The sequence below is a fragment of the Apodemus sylvaticus genome, chromosome 6 (assembly GCF_947179515.1).
Source record: "Apodemus sylvaticus chromosome 6, mApoSyl1.1, whole genome shotgun sequence".
Classification (NCBI taxonomy): domain Eukaryota; kingdom Metazoa; phylum Chordata; class Mammalia; order Rodentia; family Muridae; genus Apodemus; species Apodemus sylvaticus.
Genome location: NC_067477.1, coordinates 116506499 through 116523936, shown reverse-complemented (window position 1 = coordinate 116523936; position 17438 = coordinate 116506499). Strand labels below are relative to the sequence as shown.

Sequence of the window (17438 nt, the reverse complement as noted above, 5' to 3'; positions counted from 1 at the left end):
GGAAAACTCATATCCCTGAGTGCCTCCAAAAAGAAAATGGAGAGAGCATACATTACCAGCTTAATGACACACCTGAAAGCCCTAGAACAAAAAGAAGCTATTTCGCCCAGGAGGAGTAGAAGGCAGGAAATCATCAAACTCAGGGCCGAAATTAATCAAGTAGAAGCAAAGAGAACCATACAAAAAATCAACAATACCAGGAGCTGGTTCTTTGAGAAAATCAACAAGATAGATAAACCCTTAGCCAGACTGACCAAAGGGCACAGAGAAAGTATCCAAATTAACAAACTTAGAAATGAAAAGGGAGATATAACAACGGAAACTGAGGAAATCCAAAAAATCATCAGATCCTACTACAAGAGCCTATACTCAACACAACTGGAGAATCTGGAGGAAATGGACAATTTCCTTGACAGATACCAAATACCAAAATTAAATCAGGACCAACTAGACCATCTAAACAGTCCCATAATGCCTAAAGAAATAGAAGGAGTCATAGAAAGTCTTCCAACCAAAAAAAAGCACAGGACCAGATGGCTTCAGTGCAGAATTCTACCAGACCTTCAAAGAAGAGTTAACACCAATACTCTTCAAACTATTCCACAAAATAGAAACAGAAGGAACACTACCCAATTCCTTCTACGAAGCCAGAATTACGCTGATACCAAAGCCACACAAAGATCCAACAAAGAAAGAGAACTTCAGACCAATTTCCCTTATGAACATCGATGCAAAAATACTCAATAAAATTCTTGCCAACCGAATCCAAGAACACATCAAAACGATCATCCACCATGATCAAGTAGGCTTTATCCCGGGAATGCAGGGTTGGTTCAATATACGGAAATCCATCAATACAATCCACTACATAAACAAACTCAAAGAACAAAACCACATGGTCATTTCATTGGATGCTGAAAAAGCATTTGACAAAATTCAGCATCCCTTCATGCTTAAAGTCTTGGAGAGAACAGGAATTCAAGGCCCATACCTAAACATAGTAAAAGCAATATACAGCAAACCGGTAGCCAGCATCAAACTAAATGGAGAGAAACTTGAAGCAATCCCACTGAAATCAGGGACCAGACAAGGCTGCCCCCTTTCTCCTTATCTTTTCAATATTGTACTTGAGGTACTAGCTCGGGCAATTCGACAACATAAGGAGGTCAAAGGGATACAAATTGGAAAGGAAGAAGTCAAACTATCATTATTTGCAGACGACATGATAGTCTACCTAAGTGACCCAAAGAACTCCACTAGAGAGCTCCTACAGCTGATAAACAACTTCAGCAAAGTGGCAGGTTATAAAATCAACTCAAGCAAATCAGTGGCCTTCCTATACTCAAAGGATAAGCAGGCTGAGAAAGAAATTAGGGAAATGATACCCTTCACAATAGCCACAAACAGTATAAAGTATCTTGGGGTGACTCTTACCAAACATGTGAAAGATCTGTATGACAAGAACTTCAAGACTCTGAAGAAGGAAATGGAAGAAGACCTCAAAAAATGGGGAAAACCTCCCATGCTCATGGATCGGTAGAATCAATATAGTTAAAATGGCCATTTTGCCTAAAGCACTATACAGATTCAATGCAATACCCATCAAAATCCCAACTCAATTCTTCACAGAGCTAGAAAGAGCAATTATCAAATTCATCTGGAACAACAAAAAACCCAGGATAGCTAAAACTATTCTCAGCAACAAAAGGAAATCTGGGGGAATCAGTATCCCTGACCTCAAGCAATACTACAGAGCAATAGTGTTAAAAACTGCATGGTATTGGTACAGTGACAGGCAGGAGGATCAATGGAACAGGATTGAAGATCCAGAAATGAACCCACACCCCTATGGCCACTTGATCCTCGACAAAGAGGCTGAAAACATCCAATGGAAAAAAGATAGCCTTTTCAACAAATGGTGCTGGTTCAACTGGAGGGCAGCATGCAGAAGAATGCGAATTGATCCATCCTTGTCTCCTTGTACTAAGCTCAAATCCAAATGGATCAAGGACCTCCACATAAAGCCAGACACTCTGAAGCTAATAGAAAAGAAACTGGGGAAGACCCTTGAGGACATCGGTACAGGGAGAAAGTTTCTGAACAGAACACCAATAGCGTATGCTCTAAGAGCAAGAATTGACAAATGGGACCTCATAAAATTACAAAGTTTCTGTAAGGCAAAGGACACCATCAAGAGGACAAATCGGCAACCAACAAATTGGGAAAAGATCTTCACCAATCCTACATCAGATAGAGGGCTAATATCCAATATATATAAAGAACTCAAGAAGTTAGACTCCAGAAAACCAAACAACCCTATTAAAAAATGGGGTACAGAGTTAAACAAAGAATTCTCACCTGAAGAACTTCGGATGGCGGAGAAGCATCTTAAAAAATGCTCAACTTCATTAGCCATTAGGGAAATGCAAATCAAAACAACCCTAAGATTTCATCTTACACCAGTCAGAATGGCTAAGATTAAAAATTCAAGAGACAGCAAGTGTTGGAGAGGGTGTGGAGAAAGAGGAACACTCCTCCACTGCTGGTGGGGTTGCAAATTGGTACAACCACTCTGGAAATCAGTCTGGCGGTTCCTCCGAAAACTGGGCACCTTACTTCCAGAAGATCCTGCTATACCACTCCTGGGAATATACCCAGAAGACTCCCCACCATGTAATAAGGATACATGTTCTACTATGTTCATAGCAGCCCTATTTGTAATTGCCAGATGCTGGAAAGAACCCAGGTATCCCTCAACAGAAGAGTAGATGCAAAAAATGTGGTATATCTACACAATGGAGTACTATTCAGCCATTAGAAACAATGAATTCATGAAATTCTTAGGCAAATGGATGGAGCTAGAGAATATCATACTAAGTGAGGTAACCCAGACTCAAAAGGTGAATCATGGTATGCACTCACTAATAAGTGGATATTAACCTAGAAAACTGGAATACCCAAAACATAATCCACACATTAAATGAGGTACAAGAAGAAAGGAGGAGTGGCCCCTGGTTCTGGAAAGACTCAGTGAAACAGTATTCAGCAAAACCAGAACGGGGAAGTGGGAAGGGGTGGGTGGGAGGACAGGGGAAGAGAAGGGGGCTTGCGGGACTTTCGGGGAGTGGGGGGGCTAGAAAAGGGGAAATCATTTGAAATGTAAATAAATTATATCGAATAAAAAAAATAAAAAAAATAAAAAAATATATTGAATAAAATTTAAAAAAAAGAAAAAAAAGAGAAAAAAATCTTTAAAAAGCAAAATAAATAAATAAATTATATATAATAATTATGTATTATAACATGTGTACTGTTTATATAAATCATATAAACATTGCATAATATAAAATAATATTGTTATATAATATGTTATAAATGATATGTGATATGACTATATTTTATATATATATCAGCCTTCATCAAGAAGACTGACAATGTTAAAACAATGGCTTTAGATAACTGAGACCTAGGCAAATAACTTATTTAAATTAAGAATGTCTGTGATCAGTATGGAAGCTGTCTTAGTGGGTAAAAGCACTTGCCACACAATCGTAATAACCAGTGTTGGCTACCCAGAACCCATGATGGAAGGAAAGAACTCTCAGAAGTTGACCTGTGACCTCCAAATGCATGCAGTGCACTCTCACGCACTCAACAATATAAAGTCTAAAACTTTTGAAATGAAAGTTTATGGCTAATTAAACAAATTTGAAGTAGTAATAAGGTTTTGTGGGATTAAAAAAAAAACGCATTTGTAAATTGACTAAATCAGAAGTCACCTGAATAAAATTCTGGATAGTGCCCTCTTGTGGTAATAGCGTGCAATTGCTGAATGGCAGTTTTATCAGCCTAAGCCAAATGGTGGCCGCCATTTGTTGAGCATCTTTCACATTTAAAGGATTGCCCTAGACTTTTTTCATGCAAGTAAAATTTTTTAAAAACCTAAAAATCTAATTTTAAAACAATATTTTATACAAAGTCTTTTGTTTCTTAATCTGGCCTCTAAAGACCTCCCTGTGGAGCAGAAGGTGACACTGCACTTCTGATCTTTCTACTGGGACCTCCCAAGTGCTGGGGTAAGCACTACCTCGTGCTGCATGTGGAATCCAGGGTCTCACACATACTAGGCAAGCACTCTACTGAGCTTCATCTCCAGCTCTAAAATAAAGGACATGAGGGAAGTGGTTTTCAGTCACAGAAAACCACTAAATTTTATATATAAAATCTTTTCTTTCAGGAGAATTTACCACTCATGTGAAAGCTTGCCTAGTCTGCATTCTGAGAGTTCCCCCAAAGGCTTGCACCCTAGGTTTAGTTCCCAGCTTGGCACCAGTGGGGGGTGGGAGAACTTTATGAGGTGGGACCTTGTGGGATGTCTTTGGGTCACGGAGGAGAGGAGGCATGCCCTCAGAGGGGGACTGTGGAACTCTGGTGCCTCTGGCTGTCTCTCCTCTCTTCCTCCTTCCTCTCTCTCAGCCAGGAGATAAACACGTCGTATATTCTACTATATGCTCCCACCACAATGTGCTGCCTGCTGCAGACCTAAAGCAATCGGACCAAACATTCCTGGACTATGAGCCAAAATCACTTTTTTCTTTATAAGACAATTTGTCCCAGCTAATTGCTTTAGTAAAGGCTTCTTGACACTGTGTTTTCCTCCTAGGTATCACGGGACACAACTGGCCTCGGCGTGTCATCCCACACCTTCCCGGTACCTGCTGGGATTCTGAACTGTAATTTAGAAGCTGTCCGCCATCCAGTCTTTCCTGTTCACAGCCCCTAATCTCAGACTGGGAAATGAAGGGAGATAGCAAGAAAGAAAACAGCAAGACCAGAAACTAAGATGGAGGGAGGAAAAAGGGTTATAAAAAAGAAAAATAAAAAAAAAAAACACCACTCAATAGATACATTGTAAATGCCACAGAAGATCTGGGTCTGTTTTTATTCAAGCATTGGTGGTGGTCATGACTTGAGAGGCGTTTGATGAACAAGGAGCACTTTCTTGTAACACGACAGTCCGGATCTTCATTAAATATCCTACTTCAGATCTCGTATGACCCCTGGATTAACTAACAGTTTCTGTACCAAATGATAAAACTAGAGCACAGTTTCTCAAGCATGTTTCCAAACAGCCTTGGGCCCACCCACCTGGGGCTGAGGAGACACATATTTAACTGTTCTGATTCACAGCGCTCAGTCCGTCCCTTACAGAACCGACATTTCAGCCTCTTTAGGGAACCACCCCTTCACCAGAGGCTGTACACTTAAATGCTCACGTGCTGCCCAGTCCTAAGTCTCACACAGGAACCAGGCTCAGAATGCTGAGGTCAGCATATATCAGCAGTTCTCAGCCGGTGGCTTGAGGCCCTTTTGGTAGTCAGGTATCATATTTCCTGAATATCAGATATTTACATTATAATTCATAACAGTAGCAAAATTACAGCTATGAAGTAGCAACAAAATAATGTTATGGTTGGGTATCACCACAACATGAGGAACTGGATTAAAGGGACGCAGCATTAGCAAGGCATATCTTCATCATGTCAGGAAATCTTATTTGGGTGTAGTACTTTGATTATATTCATGCTCCCATTATCTTCTGTCTCTTATGTCTCTCCTTCCAACTTTTAAAAGCTTGGGTTCCCAACCTGTGAGTCATACCTCTTTAGGTGTCAAGTGACACTTTCTCAGGGGTCACCTAAGACCATTGGAAAACACAGATGTTTACTTTATGATTCACAACAGTAGCAAAATTACAGTTATGAAGTAGCAACAAAAGTAATTTTTAGGTTTGGAGTCACCACAACTTGAGGAGCACAGTGTTAGGAAGATGGAGAGTCACCATTTTAAAAGAACACCAGGGTTTCAGTTTATGTAGAAACCTCCTAATTTTTACAATTTGAAGCTTGAAATGCAAGATAAAATATAATAAAACTAACTGTGACATCCTGTCTGAATTGAATGAAAGATGAGAATGGGGCAGATCTCACATCTGCCATTGGGACCTGAGGGCTGATGTTGAAGCTGTTACTGGGATGCATCTTCTAAGCTATGTCTCAAGGATCATCAGGAAGAAATTCCAGAAGAAACTTGCTCAGAGATTCTGATACCCTCGCATTGTCGCAAACATCTCTTCAATTTGAACAGTCTACTGTCTTACACATGAATTTCTCATACTTAGAAGTGCTCCTGATGGGAGTTTACACTGTCAGTTGCAACACAATTCTTTTTTTCTCTCAGGAGCCACTCATGACTGTATCTTTTTCTTTGTGTTCAGTAAAACCTGGCAATCAAGAAAATCCACAGCAGTGATGTAGATGAAGCTATGGTAGCTCTAATTGTGAAACCTCCCAGAATATCTGGTGATCACTGACTAAGACACTGTGTACATTTGGACTTGGGTCCAAAAAGGGAATTCCATTATTAAAGCTCTCCTTTTTTTTTATCTTCCTAATTAACCAATGCAGAGGAAGCTGGGCCAGGCTTTCATTTAGGCACACTCTGGGTCTATGGCACTTAAACATGTAAATCTTTGCCACTCTGTGGGCACACAAAGGTATGCTTTTGATTATTTCTTTAAACACCACCCTCAGCCCAGACATTCATTTTTGGCTGGCTGGTTCATTGGCTTTGGTTGGTTGGTTGGTTGGTTGGTTGGTTGGTTGGTTGGTTGGTTGATTGGTTGGTTAGCTTGTTGGCTTGTTGGCTGACTAGGTGGTTGATTAGTTGGTTAATTAGTTGATTGGCTAGTTGGATGGATTGATGGATGGATGGATGGATGGATGGATGGTTGGTTGGCTGGGTTGGCTAGATGGATGGCTGGTTGGTTGGTTGGTTAGATTTTTAAAACAAACAGACGAAGTAATTGGTTTCACCATGGTGTTTTCATGCATACTTTACTTCCCCTGCTCTCCTACATTTCCCCTGCTGCTCCCCTTCCTCCTGCAGTAGCCTCTCTCTGCTTTCATGCCATGCAAATTTTATTGTCCTCTTTTTTCTTCCCCACAAGAACTCTTTTCCCTTCTCATGATCTCCTTTCTAAATCAATGAACTATATGACCCTCAACACACACATATGAACATGTACATATAATATATACAATATTAAAACCTAGAACCTGCATATGAAAGGAAACGTGCAATATTTATCTTTCTGAGTCAGGGTTAGGTTGCTTTATATAATAATTTCCAGTTCTGCCCACTTCCCTACAAATGTTATAATTTCATTTTTCATTTTTTGTCAGCCCAAAGGGTTTTGACCACAGAACTTCCCAAAAGTAACACAGAATAAGAACATCACATCTTCAGATCATACATTGGGGAAAAAAACAGAGAATCGGGAAGCTTCTAGATGGGATAGCTAAGAGTAAAATGGCCCCTGTGATGCTCCAAAGAGAAATTAGGTTAAGCTCTCTGGACAGACAGGAGTATAGGCTGAGCAGGCATGACTCTGCATGTCTCAGGCAACTGGAGCAGCAGGAGACATATTAATACATACATCGTCACACACTCGAGCAAGACACTGTTCAGTTATAGTTTACAGTTAAGAGTTTCAGCAGTTGAGCAGGTTCTCCATAGAAATGTGGTTCCTTAAAATTGGGGTTCTTTAAAAGATGAATGGAATAAGGGCTTTCCTAGATTTGGGGTAATCCTTAAACATCTTGAGGTAGAACCTAAAAAAAAGACAAGAAAGAAAGGAATAATTATAAATGAAACAGAGTAGTGGCCAACAGTTGAGTTTCACAACCAAGGCAAGTCAACCCAGTTATTTAGCACCTGACCCTTCCTAGGGACCACGTGCCCATCATCCACCACTTTCCTACAGTCTGCTCCTTGTAAATGTTGATCATCTCTGTGCAGATAAACACAGAGTAGTATTCGGAGGGTAGTGGTGACGGTTTGTGATCTTATAAACGTACTTGCTTTCTCTCAAGTTTGCATTTAAAAACTGTTAAAGTGGTAGATTTTACGATATGCATATTTCACCATATTTTTTAATAAGCAAAAAGGAAGTACTCCTTTGAGCTTACTTTGCTGAAAACTATAGGAAATCAAAGCCTCCCAAAAACTTTGGCCAACTAGTGTAACAGTGACAAGCCAGTAATGAAGTTTATCCAACTACTCTCTGGTTGGACCTGAGGCCTGCTCTGTAGGAGATCCACATCTGGGGGTCGAAAATCTGACGCAAAAGCCCGTAGCTGGGGAGGTCATAGGCCTGAGTGGGGAAGTTACTGCAACTGTTTTGCTAATTGGAGAAGCTCTGCCCATCAAAGCACTGTCTAACGATTCTGTTTCTACCCACAGGTCAGTGCACTGCCGTCAGCTCTGCTCAGAGAAGCTCCTTTTTGCAGTGGGCAGCAATAACTGCAAAGACTCATAATGAGTCACAGTACTGAGAATCGGGAACTGCTAAGCGTCCAGCCATGAGTGGATCACTCTCTCCAAGGCTCGGGAGCACCACAGAAGCTGGCTGGGGTAGGAGGGATGTGAGAGCTGGAGTGAAGTAGACAGCTATAGAATGTGGCATCACCGTCGCACTCCTAAGTCTGCAGCGGTTGACATCACCCACATAAAACCTGCACAAGACTGAGCCTGTCAATATCCTGCCATGACCTTCCCCCTAGGACCTCAGGCATGTAATCATAGCCAGAAGGAAAGAGTTCACAGGGCCAACACCTCCCTGAGGACCTGTAGGCAGCTAATAGTTGCTGGGGGAGGGAGGGATTTTTTTTTCCTTTGGTGGTATGGTGACCAGTACGGACACCATGCTCTTGAAAATAATTCCTTACCAAGGACCCTGTAACCAACTCGAATGAGGCTTACTCAGTCATGAAAGGAGGGAAGTAAATAGGGCTAGAGGAGGGGCTCAGCCGTCAAAAGCACGTGCTGCACTTCTAGAGAACCTGAGTTTGGCTCCCAGCATGTCCAGTGGCTCACAAATCCCTGCCTGTAACTCAGCTCCAGTATCTGATGCCGTCTTCTGAGTGTCCCCACACACATGTGCATACAAACACACACACACACACACACACGTAAATAAAAGTACACCTTTGAAAATAAGATAAAAAACATGTAAGAGCAAGAGGAAAACAACAGAGAAATAAAAGATTCATTTAACAAAATACATCGTACGTGTATGAAAATGCCACGAGGCTCAGTATTGTGTCTAATAGAACACCTAGTTACAACAAATAAAATTTGCAAAAGGCATGGACAGAGTTAACTTCAGAGAATCGGCAGCATTTTAAAAGAAAAAAAAAATCCCTTCCTGAAGTTTGGGGATGCTACTATTACTGTGGATCTCAGTTTGGCCCTAAAAGATAGGTTGCAGTTCTAATTCTCAACACCTGAAGATGCAGTCTTATTTTGGATCACTTATTTTGGTCACTGCATATGTAATTAATTAAAATAGCTCATACTGATGCAGGGTCGACCCTTAATTCTGTAGATCTCAAGAGACGTGACAGAGATTGGATTGAGGTGTCTACCCCAGCCATGGTGAACCCAGAACAGTGGTTCTCCACCAGAACCGAACAGAAAGAAGCAAGGAAGTCTTCTTCACGTCATTCTAGAGAGCACAGCCCTACCTATACCTTAAGGCCAAACCTCTGGTCTCCAAAAATCTGAAAAGATAGCTTTTCCTTGTTCTAAGTCATGCCGCTGGGGGTCCTTTCCCAGGACAGCCTGAGGAAGTTAATGCCTCTTACTGGAAGCCTTTACCCTGGGTGACCAAGTTGTCCTCTTAACTAGCTGAAACTAATGGCCCTCGAGGCATAATAAAGACAAAATGCACTCTGCTAAAGTGCTTTGGGTTTGAATTGGAAGACAAAAGCGATCCTGTGTGCCAGAAGAGCCTGGTCTGCCCTGCTTTGGCTTCAAAGACCCTGTGTGCTAGGTCTCCCCAGGCCCTCCCTCGGTGAGAGCCTTCACAAAGGCCTCTTGGTCCTAATAAAAGAGACACCCCTGGCTCTCCCTCCGGGAGGAATATAACCAGATGGCCTCAATTTGATTTGATATTGCACCAGCTGGAAACTTCTGGTGGAATTATTGACCGAGAACTTCTCTGTCTATGCTTTTCAGAGACCCTCTATACATTAGGCAACACCCCGACCTCTGCCATTCATTCGCTGCCTCTGATGGGCAGCAGGTTCTCCTGAAGTGGGAAGGCTGTTGCCGTGTCTCTCACAGGCTGTGAACCTCGAATCCATGTCCCTTTCGAGACAGGAGGTGACAGGACTAGGTCTCAAGAGAAACTGCTGCTTTGCCTATTTCCAAATTGGTCTCAGTTTCTACTCTGAAGGAGCTCATGCTTCATTTAATCCTGAAAACTGTTGTTAGAAAAATCATTAGCCAGACAAAAAACACCGAGGTGAGGCAGAAACGCTGAGGAGAAAGATTAAGATGCGCTCAGCCCCGTTCGCTGCTCCACGTGTTCCTTCTTGCTCTCTAGGCATTCACCTTTCTACAAAAGCTACTTGAAGGTAAGCAGGTGACGACCTATCACCTCCTACCTTGGGAGGAACAGGGTTTCAATAGTCCTACCCCCTGGCTAATGGATTAATGATTTGTTAGACCAACCCTCCAAAGGCGCTAAGTAGCAGAACGGGACCTTAGATGCCTGCAGTTCCAATATACACCAGCAGATGGAGCCCTCGGGGCTCACCTGCTTTCCTTACTTTGTGATGGCTGGCAATGGTGTCATCCCTGGAGGACAGACACTTCAAGAAATACAAAGGAAGAGAACTGAACTGAAGCGTGGCCTTTCTTTCACCTCTTATCCCATTATCTGCAGTTTCTAGCCAAGTAAGACCATTTCCCTGATGAAAGACCCTGGACTGTTCAAATGAAGAGAGGCAAGCCAAGCACATCGTGTGTGCATTGATTCATTCGCTTTCTACTTTTCCCCATGAAGGCAATATGACTTGCTGCTTCGAGTTCCTGCCACCTTGGCATGCAAAGCCCAGAAGATGGAGCCAAATGGGTCCTTTTTTCCTTACATTGTTTTTGTGAAGCGTTTTATCAGAGCGAAGGGAAACAAAACCGAGACGGGCCTCTGTGAAAGGTTTACCTGTGGTGGTAAAAAGCTTGCTTCCCCAGGAAACAAAGTGTGAAAAATGCAAAAGCAAAAGCCGGAATGGACCAAGTGGCCAAGGCGTAGCCCATCCATTCAATAATCTCTCCCAGGAAATTGGCTCCAGAAACATACGTAAACAAACCACCTGTGTGCAGAAGAATCAAAAAAGACGGCATTCAGAACAGTGTTACTGTGATACTGCACCCCCGAGTCTCAGTCCAAAACACACAAAGACAAAGGGATGTAACCCGGGAGTCTCCCTTCTCAGCCAGCGTTCAGAGGAAGCATCTCAGAGGTACGGGAAAGCAAAGCGACCACGGACCCCTTGCCCGTAGAATATTCTGGAATCCTGGAGAGTAGCTGGTTTCCTACAGGTTTCTTTTGCTAACTGTGAGACCACCAGCTTTGAGCAGGACGAGCAAGAAGTGCAGAATGACCTGCTTTTTGTCGTGTTCCATTAAAGGACCTCCTCAGACAGTTCCTTGCCTTCCTAAGCCTTTCCCCAGCAAGTCCAAAGGTCAACCACTGCGGTGCACACCAGCCCCACCCCAGGAAGTGAGATAATGCACGGCACTGAAATAAACACTTAACATGTGTGAGAAGTGGTGGGATTCTTGTCTGACCCTCAGATCGTCCACTCCCTGGCCCCCTGCACTATTCACTGTTCAAGTTGGAAGCAGAGAATATTTGGGTTGGAAAATCTCTGCTGCTGCTGCTGCTGAGATATCCCACAAGATGTTTCCTCTCCCGGAACTATCTAAAAAAGCAAGATATATCTAATGACATTCAATATACCCACGCTCAAACTTTATGAGCCATATTAAACCAAGAAAGTTGTGACCCAAACAGCTTTTCTCCTTCTATAATTACATTACAATGTGCTTTTAAGTCATCCTCTCCTGGTCTCATAACTCAGTTGGAAACTGACCTTGGCAATCTGTTTTTTTAGTTTTGTTTTGTTTTTTAAGAACTGCCTCAGCTCATCTTTCCTTAATTATTAAACTGAAATCTTGAAGTGTCGCTATGGTTGGAATGTGAGTGCTGCCCACAGATTCGTGTGTGAACACTTTGTACCCAGCTGATGGGACCACTTCAGAAGGGAAGAGCCTTTTGTCCACGGGTCCTCGCTGGCAGGTGGAAGGCTATGAGGCATGGACAAGAGGAAGAAAGAGACAGCTTGGTTCCTGCCGACGGTCTCCACTTTCTAGCTGCTATGGAGATCTAAGCGAGTCACCCCACATTCCTGCCACCCATGACAAGAGCTCCCCTACTACAAGGCTTCCTCATAGGCAAAGCCACCCTGACTCTGTGAGCTGACGTCGCTCTGTTCAGTATGTTGTCCTAGCTGTGAGACACAGGGAGCAAGATACTTTCTATTGCGTTTCTTTTTTTTTTTTTTTATTCGATATATTTTTTAATTACATTTCAAATGATTTCCCCTTTTCTGGCTCCCTACTTCCTGAAAGTCCCATAAGCCCTCTTCCCTCCCCCTATTCCCCCATCCACCCCTCCCACTTCCCTGTTCTGGAATTCCCCCACACTGCCGCACCGAGTCTTTCCAGAACCAGGGGCCACTCCTCCGTTCCTCTTGGACATCATTTGATATGTGGATTATGTCTTCGGTATTCCACATTTCTAGGCTAATATCCATTTATCAGTGAGTGCATACCATGATTGATCTTTTGAGACTAGGTTGCCTCACTTATTATGATATTCTCCAGCTCCATCCATTTGTCTAAGACTTTCATGAATTCATTGTTTCAATGGCTGAATAGTACTCCATTGTGTAAATATACCACATTTTTTTGTATCCATTCCTCCGTTGAGGGACATCTGGGTTCTTTCCAGCTTCTGACTATTATAAATAGGGCTGCTATGAACATAGTGGAGCATGTGTCCTTATTGCTTAGCGGGGAATCCTCTGGGTATATGCCCAGGAGTGGTATAGCAGGGTCCTCCAGAAATGTCATGCCCAGTTTTCTGAGGAACAGCCAGACTGATTTCCAAAGTGGTTGTACCATCTTGCAATCCCACCAGCAGTGGAGGAGTGTTCCTCTTTCTCCATATCCTCGCCAACACCTGCTGACTCCTGAGTTTTTAACCTTAGCCATTCTGACTAGTGTGAGGTGAAATCTCAGGATAGCACTGTTTCCCTACCTTTCTGCCTATCACACCTTTGACTTTCTGAAGAACCCCTGTCTATTGCAAAGGGTCTGATTATCCATGAACATCATGGTCTAACTTAGTTCTTCAGATACCAAGGAGCTGATAATAATTACTCACTTAAATAATTGCCCACGGATCACAAAAGCTTTGTCATTATTAATCAGCAGTTGTCAGTCTACACCAACATCAAATAATCCAGAACGTTTTTCCTGCAAGCTATGTCTCTGTTCACATCCAGGAGGATGGGAACCACTGTCCACTTGGTGTGTTGGTCACCTGGTCTGATTCCTTGCCAAATAAATGTTTATTGGTCAGACTCACACTCCTACTTTCTTGGGACCAGAAGTTTTCTGTATCTTGATCTCCAGGCATGTGCTACACATAGAATGCCCGTCAACAGCAGACTTCACACATAATGGTGAGCCACTTAGACTGTGACAGACCTCAAATATTACCACTGCCATCACTGCATCAGCACCACACAGAGTCCATCATATGAAAGCCCAGGCCCAGTCATTACCACGCCTAAGAACTTGAGGTCAAGCCCCAGTACCCACATTAGAGCAGTGCATGCCTATATTCAGAGTGCTGGGGACGCAGGGACAGGAGGACCCCGGAGCTCTGTGACCAGCCTGACTGAATCAGCAAGGGCTACGTTCAGTGAGAGACTACATCAACAAAATAAGGTAACCGCGAAATTGAAGAAGACACCCGACCTCAAACTCGCCTTCGTGTGGGTACTCGCAAGCACCTACATACATGCAAGACAAAATTCATAATTTAAAAAATAACTTTTAGGGAGAAAGTACAGCATATGATCACATACAGTATTTAATCTCTGATAGTTATACAGTTATATTAAGTGTCTATGCTGTGGTTTATGTGGTTATTACACCAGTCATTGTTAGCACAAAATTCTTCTGCTTAGAAAAAAGTTAACCATAAGACAATCCCACGCTGCTCTGGAAAACTTCCAATAGGCATGAAGGTAAAATACACCATATTGATGACTGTAATCATATATAGGCCTAGGTTTAGACCTGTTTGCCTTTTAGATTTTAGCAAAACTTTTTTTTAATTCAAAATTTCAGGATAGGCTGTAGCCTATAACTCAGGTGTGCAGCGGGCTTCCCATCCAGGTCTGTGTACGAAGGCCGTGATGCTTACAAATAACGAAGTCCTTGGCTTTGTGGCCAGCACAGGTAGGTTCTCACCCTGTGTAAATGGGCAGGGTTAGATCCTAGGCTGTACCCTATTCCCCTCTGTTTATATGCAAGCCTGGGGCCCTCTGTCACCTTGAGGGCACTATGATCTTCCTTCCTTGGGTGAGAGGAAAGTTTCCTGTAGTTCTCAATCTCTCTCTGTCTGTCTCTTTGTCTCTCTCTTTATCTCTGTCTCTCTTTGCCTCTCTCTCTTTCTTTCTCTCTGTCTGTCTGTCTGTCTCTCTCTCTCTTTTTCCTTCCTGTGGTGTGTGTGTGTGTGTGTGTGTGTGTGTGTGTGTGTAACAAGGCCAGCCTTGAACTCGCTGTATGCTAAAGGATAACCTTGAACCCCTGATCTTCCTACCTCCCCTCCTAAGTGCTGAGGTCATAGATACGTACACCACGCCTGTGGTTAAGTGTTACTGGAGATGGGACCCAGGACTTTAAGCACACTAGGCGAGCACTCTACCACCCGAGCCACAGCCTCAGCCCTCCTGGAGCTTTCTTGGGTAACATAGATGGGACACAGTATGCAGAAGGAGGCAGCCGAAGGGTACCCAGTGCATAGCTGTGCTGTCACAGACACATCCCTTTGCTAATCACCAGGACAGGCTCCACTGAACAAGGGGAATCTTGGCGCCAGGAGAGGCGTTACCTTGTGGGATCCTGTAGATGACTTCTCCCGGCTTCCTGAGCTGGCGCAGCATATAGTCGCTGTGGACGTTGATTCCCATTCCCAAAATAAACAGGAAGACACCTTGGCAAAGAGAAAAGGAGATGGGTCAAGAGATTTGCCTGACTTGGTACTTATCACACAGGATAGGTTGTTGGGGGTCTATTTGTTTGTTTGTCTGGTTTTGTTGTTGGTTTTTTTGGTTGATTGGTTTGGGTTTGGGGGTTTTGGGGTTTTGTTTTGTTTTGTTTTGTTGATTCATTTTGGTTTGGTTTTGTGTTTTTTTTTACATAGAGATGTAGCCCTAGCTGTCCTGAATCTTATTCTGTAGACCAGCCTGACCTCAGAATCATAGATATCCACTTGCCCCTGCCTCCCAAGTGCTGGGATTAAAGGCATGTGCCACTACTACCTGGATTTTTTCTTAAAATAAAGGAAGTGGTATTAATTGCTAGATCTAAGAATGGTATTCCGATAGGAACCAAAGCCTTCAGGGAGAAGAGATTGTACTATTCCCTAGGGTAGAATGACAGCTCTCAGAGAGAAGCGTGATGGACGGAGATGGGAGGGGAGGCAAGCGGGAGGCAACAGCACTCTGTGTATCTAGATGAGCCACTGGAACAAATCAATGGGCAACAGCAAGCACTTGGCTCACTCCCAAGTGGCCAACTGGCTGGCTCATTCAATGGCCAGGTCTCCTCCCTCCTTTGCCATGCCCCACTGTGACAGCTGGATGGCAATCACATACATGTGTCAAAGTGTCTGAGAATAAGTTTTATTAACAAAAAACGTGACTCTGTATTCTTTGTAGCTAAATATAAATATTATGTTCAAAGCAATGGTTTAATAAAATGAATGCTGTTGGCAGGTGGAAGAACTACAAGCCTTCTGGAAATCATCCGTAGGTGCTAAGCTTGGGAGAAGTGGGCCCTCATACTGTTATAAAAGCAATATATGTATATTTAGAATATTAGGCATTAATTGGTGTTAACAGAGCAAATTACGCATTCCTACCTCCCCAGATCACCACATTGAACATCTTCCTGCACATTCCTCTGTGTCCACCTGATCTGACACGTCACCATGTAACTTACAGGTCATGCTCCAGCTCCCTCAGATGTCCCCCAAATGCCTCTTATAGGCGGTTTGTATAAACCAAGGTCAGATAGAGCCACAGCCGGCTTCTGGTTGTTGTGTCCATTAGAGCCTTTTTAATCTAGCCCAGACCCTTTTATTATTATTATTATTATTATTATTATTATTATTATTATTCAGAAAACTGCTTTGAGAAAAATAAACAGTCGTTCCTCGGACTGTTCCCTTTACCAGATGCGACTAGCCGATTTGCTCATGGCTCTAACTGCTGTATTCCCATGAACCAGTTTAAGATGTTTTCAGTGTGGTTACATTACCAGTTCACTACATAAGGACTTAGCATGTCTGTTCTCAATTTAGGAGATCTTCAGTGCATTTTCTTCCTTTTTATTGTGTGTGTGTGTGTGTGTGTGTGTGTGTGTGTGTGTGTGTGTGTGTGTAATACCAGTATACCAGTGTGAGTATATGGGGGCCACAGGTGATTATGAGGTGCCATATGGGTGCTGGGAATCAAATCCAAGTCCTCTGAAAGAGTGTTAAGTGCTCTTTATCACCAACCCATCTCTCTAGCCTACAGTGCATCTCCTTCTCAATTAAGTAACAAAATGTCGTCACCTGAGAGAAAATATCAGCCCACCCACCCTCGCTCTCTTCTTTGGGGCACCATAGGGAAGTTTTATAACTCCAATATTCTTTTCCCATTCATGTACATTTTCTTTCAATTTCATTTTTACGTAAAAAATATCATTCCATACGAGTGTTCGAATCTATCTGTTTTGCGTTTTTAATTTTGCAAGACTTATTCTAATGTATGTACATGCATGCATGTGCGTGTCTGTGTGTCACACATGTGTGGTTACCTACAGAAGCCAGAAGGCCAGCAAAGGGCCCAGAGTCCCTGAAGCTAGAGTCACAGGCAGTGGTGAGCCAACCAACAAGGGTGCCGGGAACTGAACTTGGGACCTCTGGAAGGACAGAAGTGCTTCTACTGCTAAGAAATCTCCCCAGCCCGAGATTACTTTTATTTAACCCAGAGACAGTCCTTCTTTGCTGTCTGTTTCATTTCTTTGTTTTGTGGCCAAACAACACCTTAGAAGGCATATGTGGCAGTATTTGCACAATGAAACCTCTGGTCCTGTGTGAGATTTTGACTGTTCACTCTGACTAGCATGAAGAACAGACCGAAGGGCACAGTGGGCAGGATTCTCAGTGCAGGGGTTACTGTGTG

At 43.0% G+C, this 17438-nt stretch overlaps 1 protein-coding gene across 1 annotated transcript in view; it reads right to left on the bottom strand.

The window, feature by feature from the left end:
- Nucleotides 1–4928: 4928 nt before the first annotated feature.
- The window catches only part of Srd5a2 (steroid 5 alpha-reductase 2), a 38023-nt gene continuing 25513 nt past the window's right edge, over nt 4929–17438 (bottom strand). Inside the window, exons 3-5 of the mRNA XM_052184786.1 lie at nt 15098–15199; nt 11069–11219; nt 4929–7673 (exon numbers count right to left, since the gene is read on the bottom strand). Coding sequence (XP_052040746.1) covers nt 7607–7673; nt 11069–11219; nt 15098–15199 — 320 coding nt within the window. The 3' untranslated portion in view covers nt 4929–7606. The remainder of the gene's footprint in view (nt 7674–11068; nt 11220–15097; nt 15200–17438) is intronic.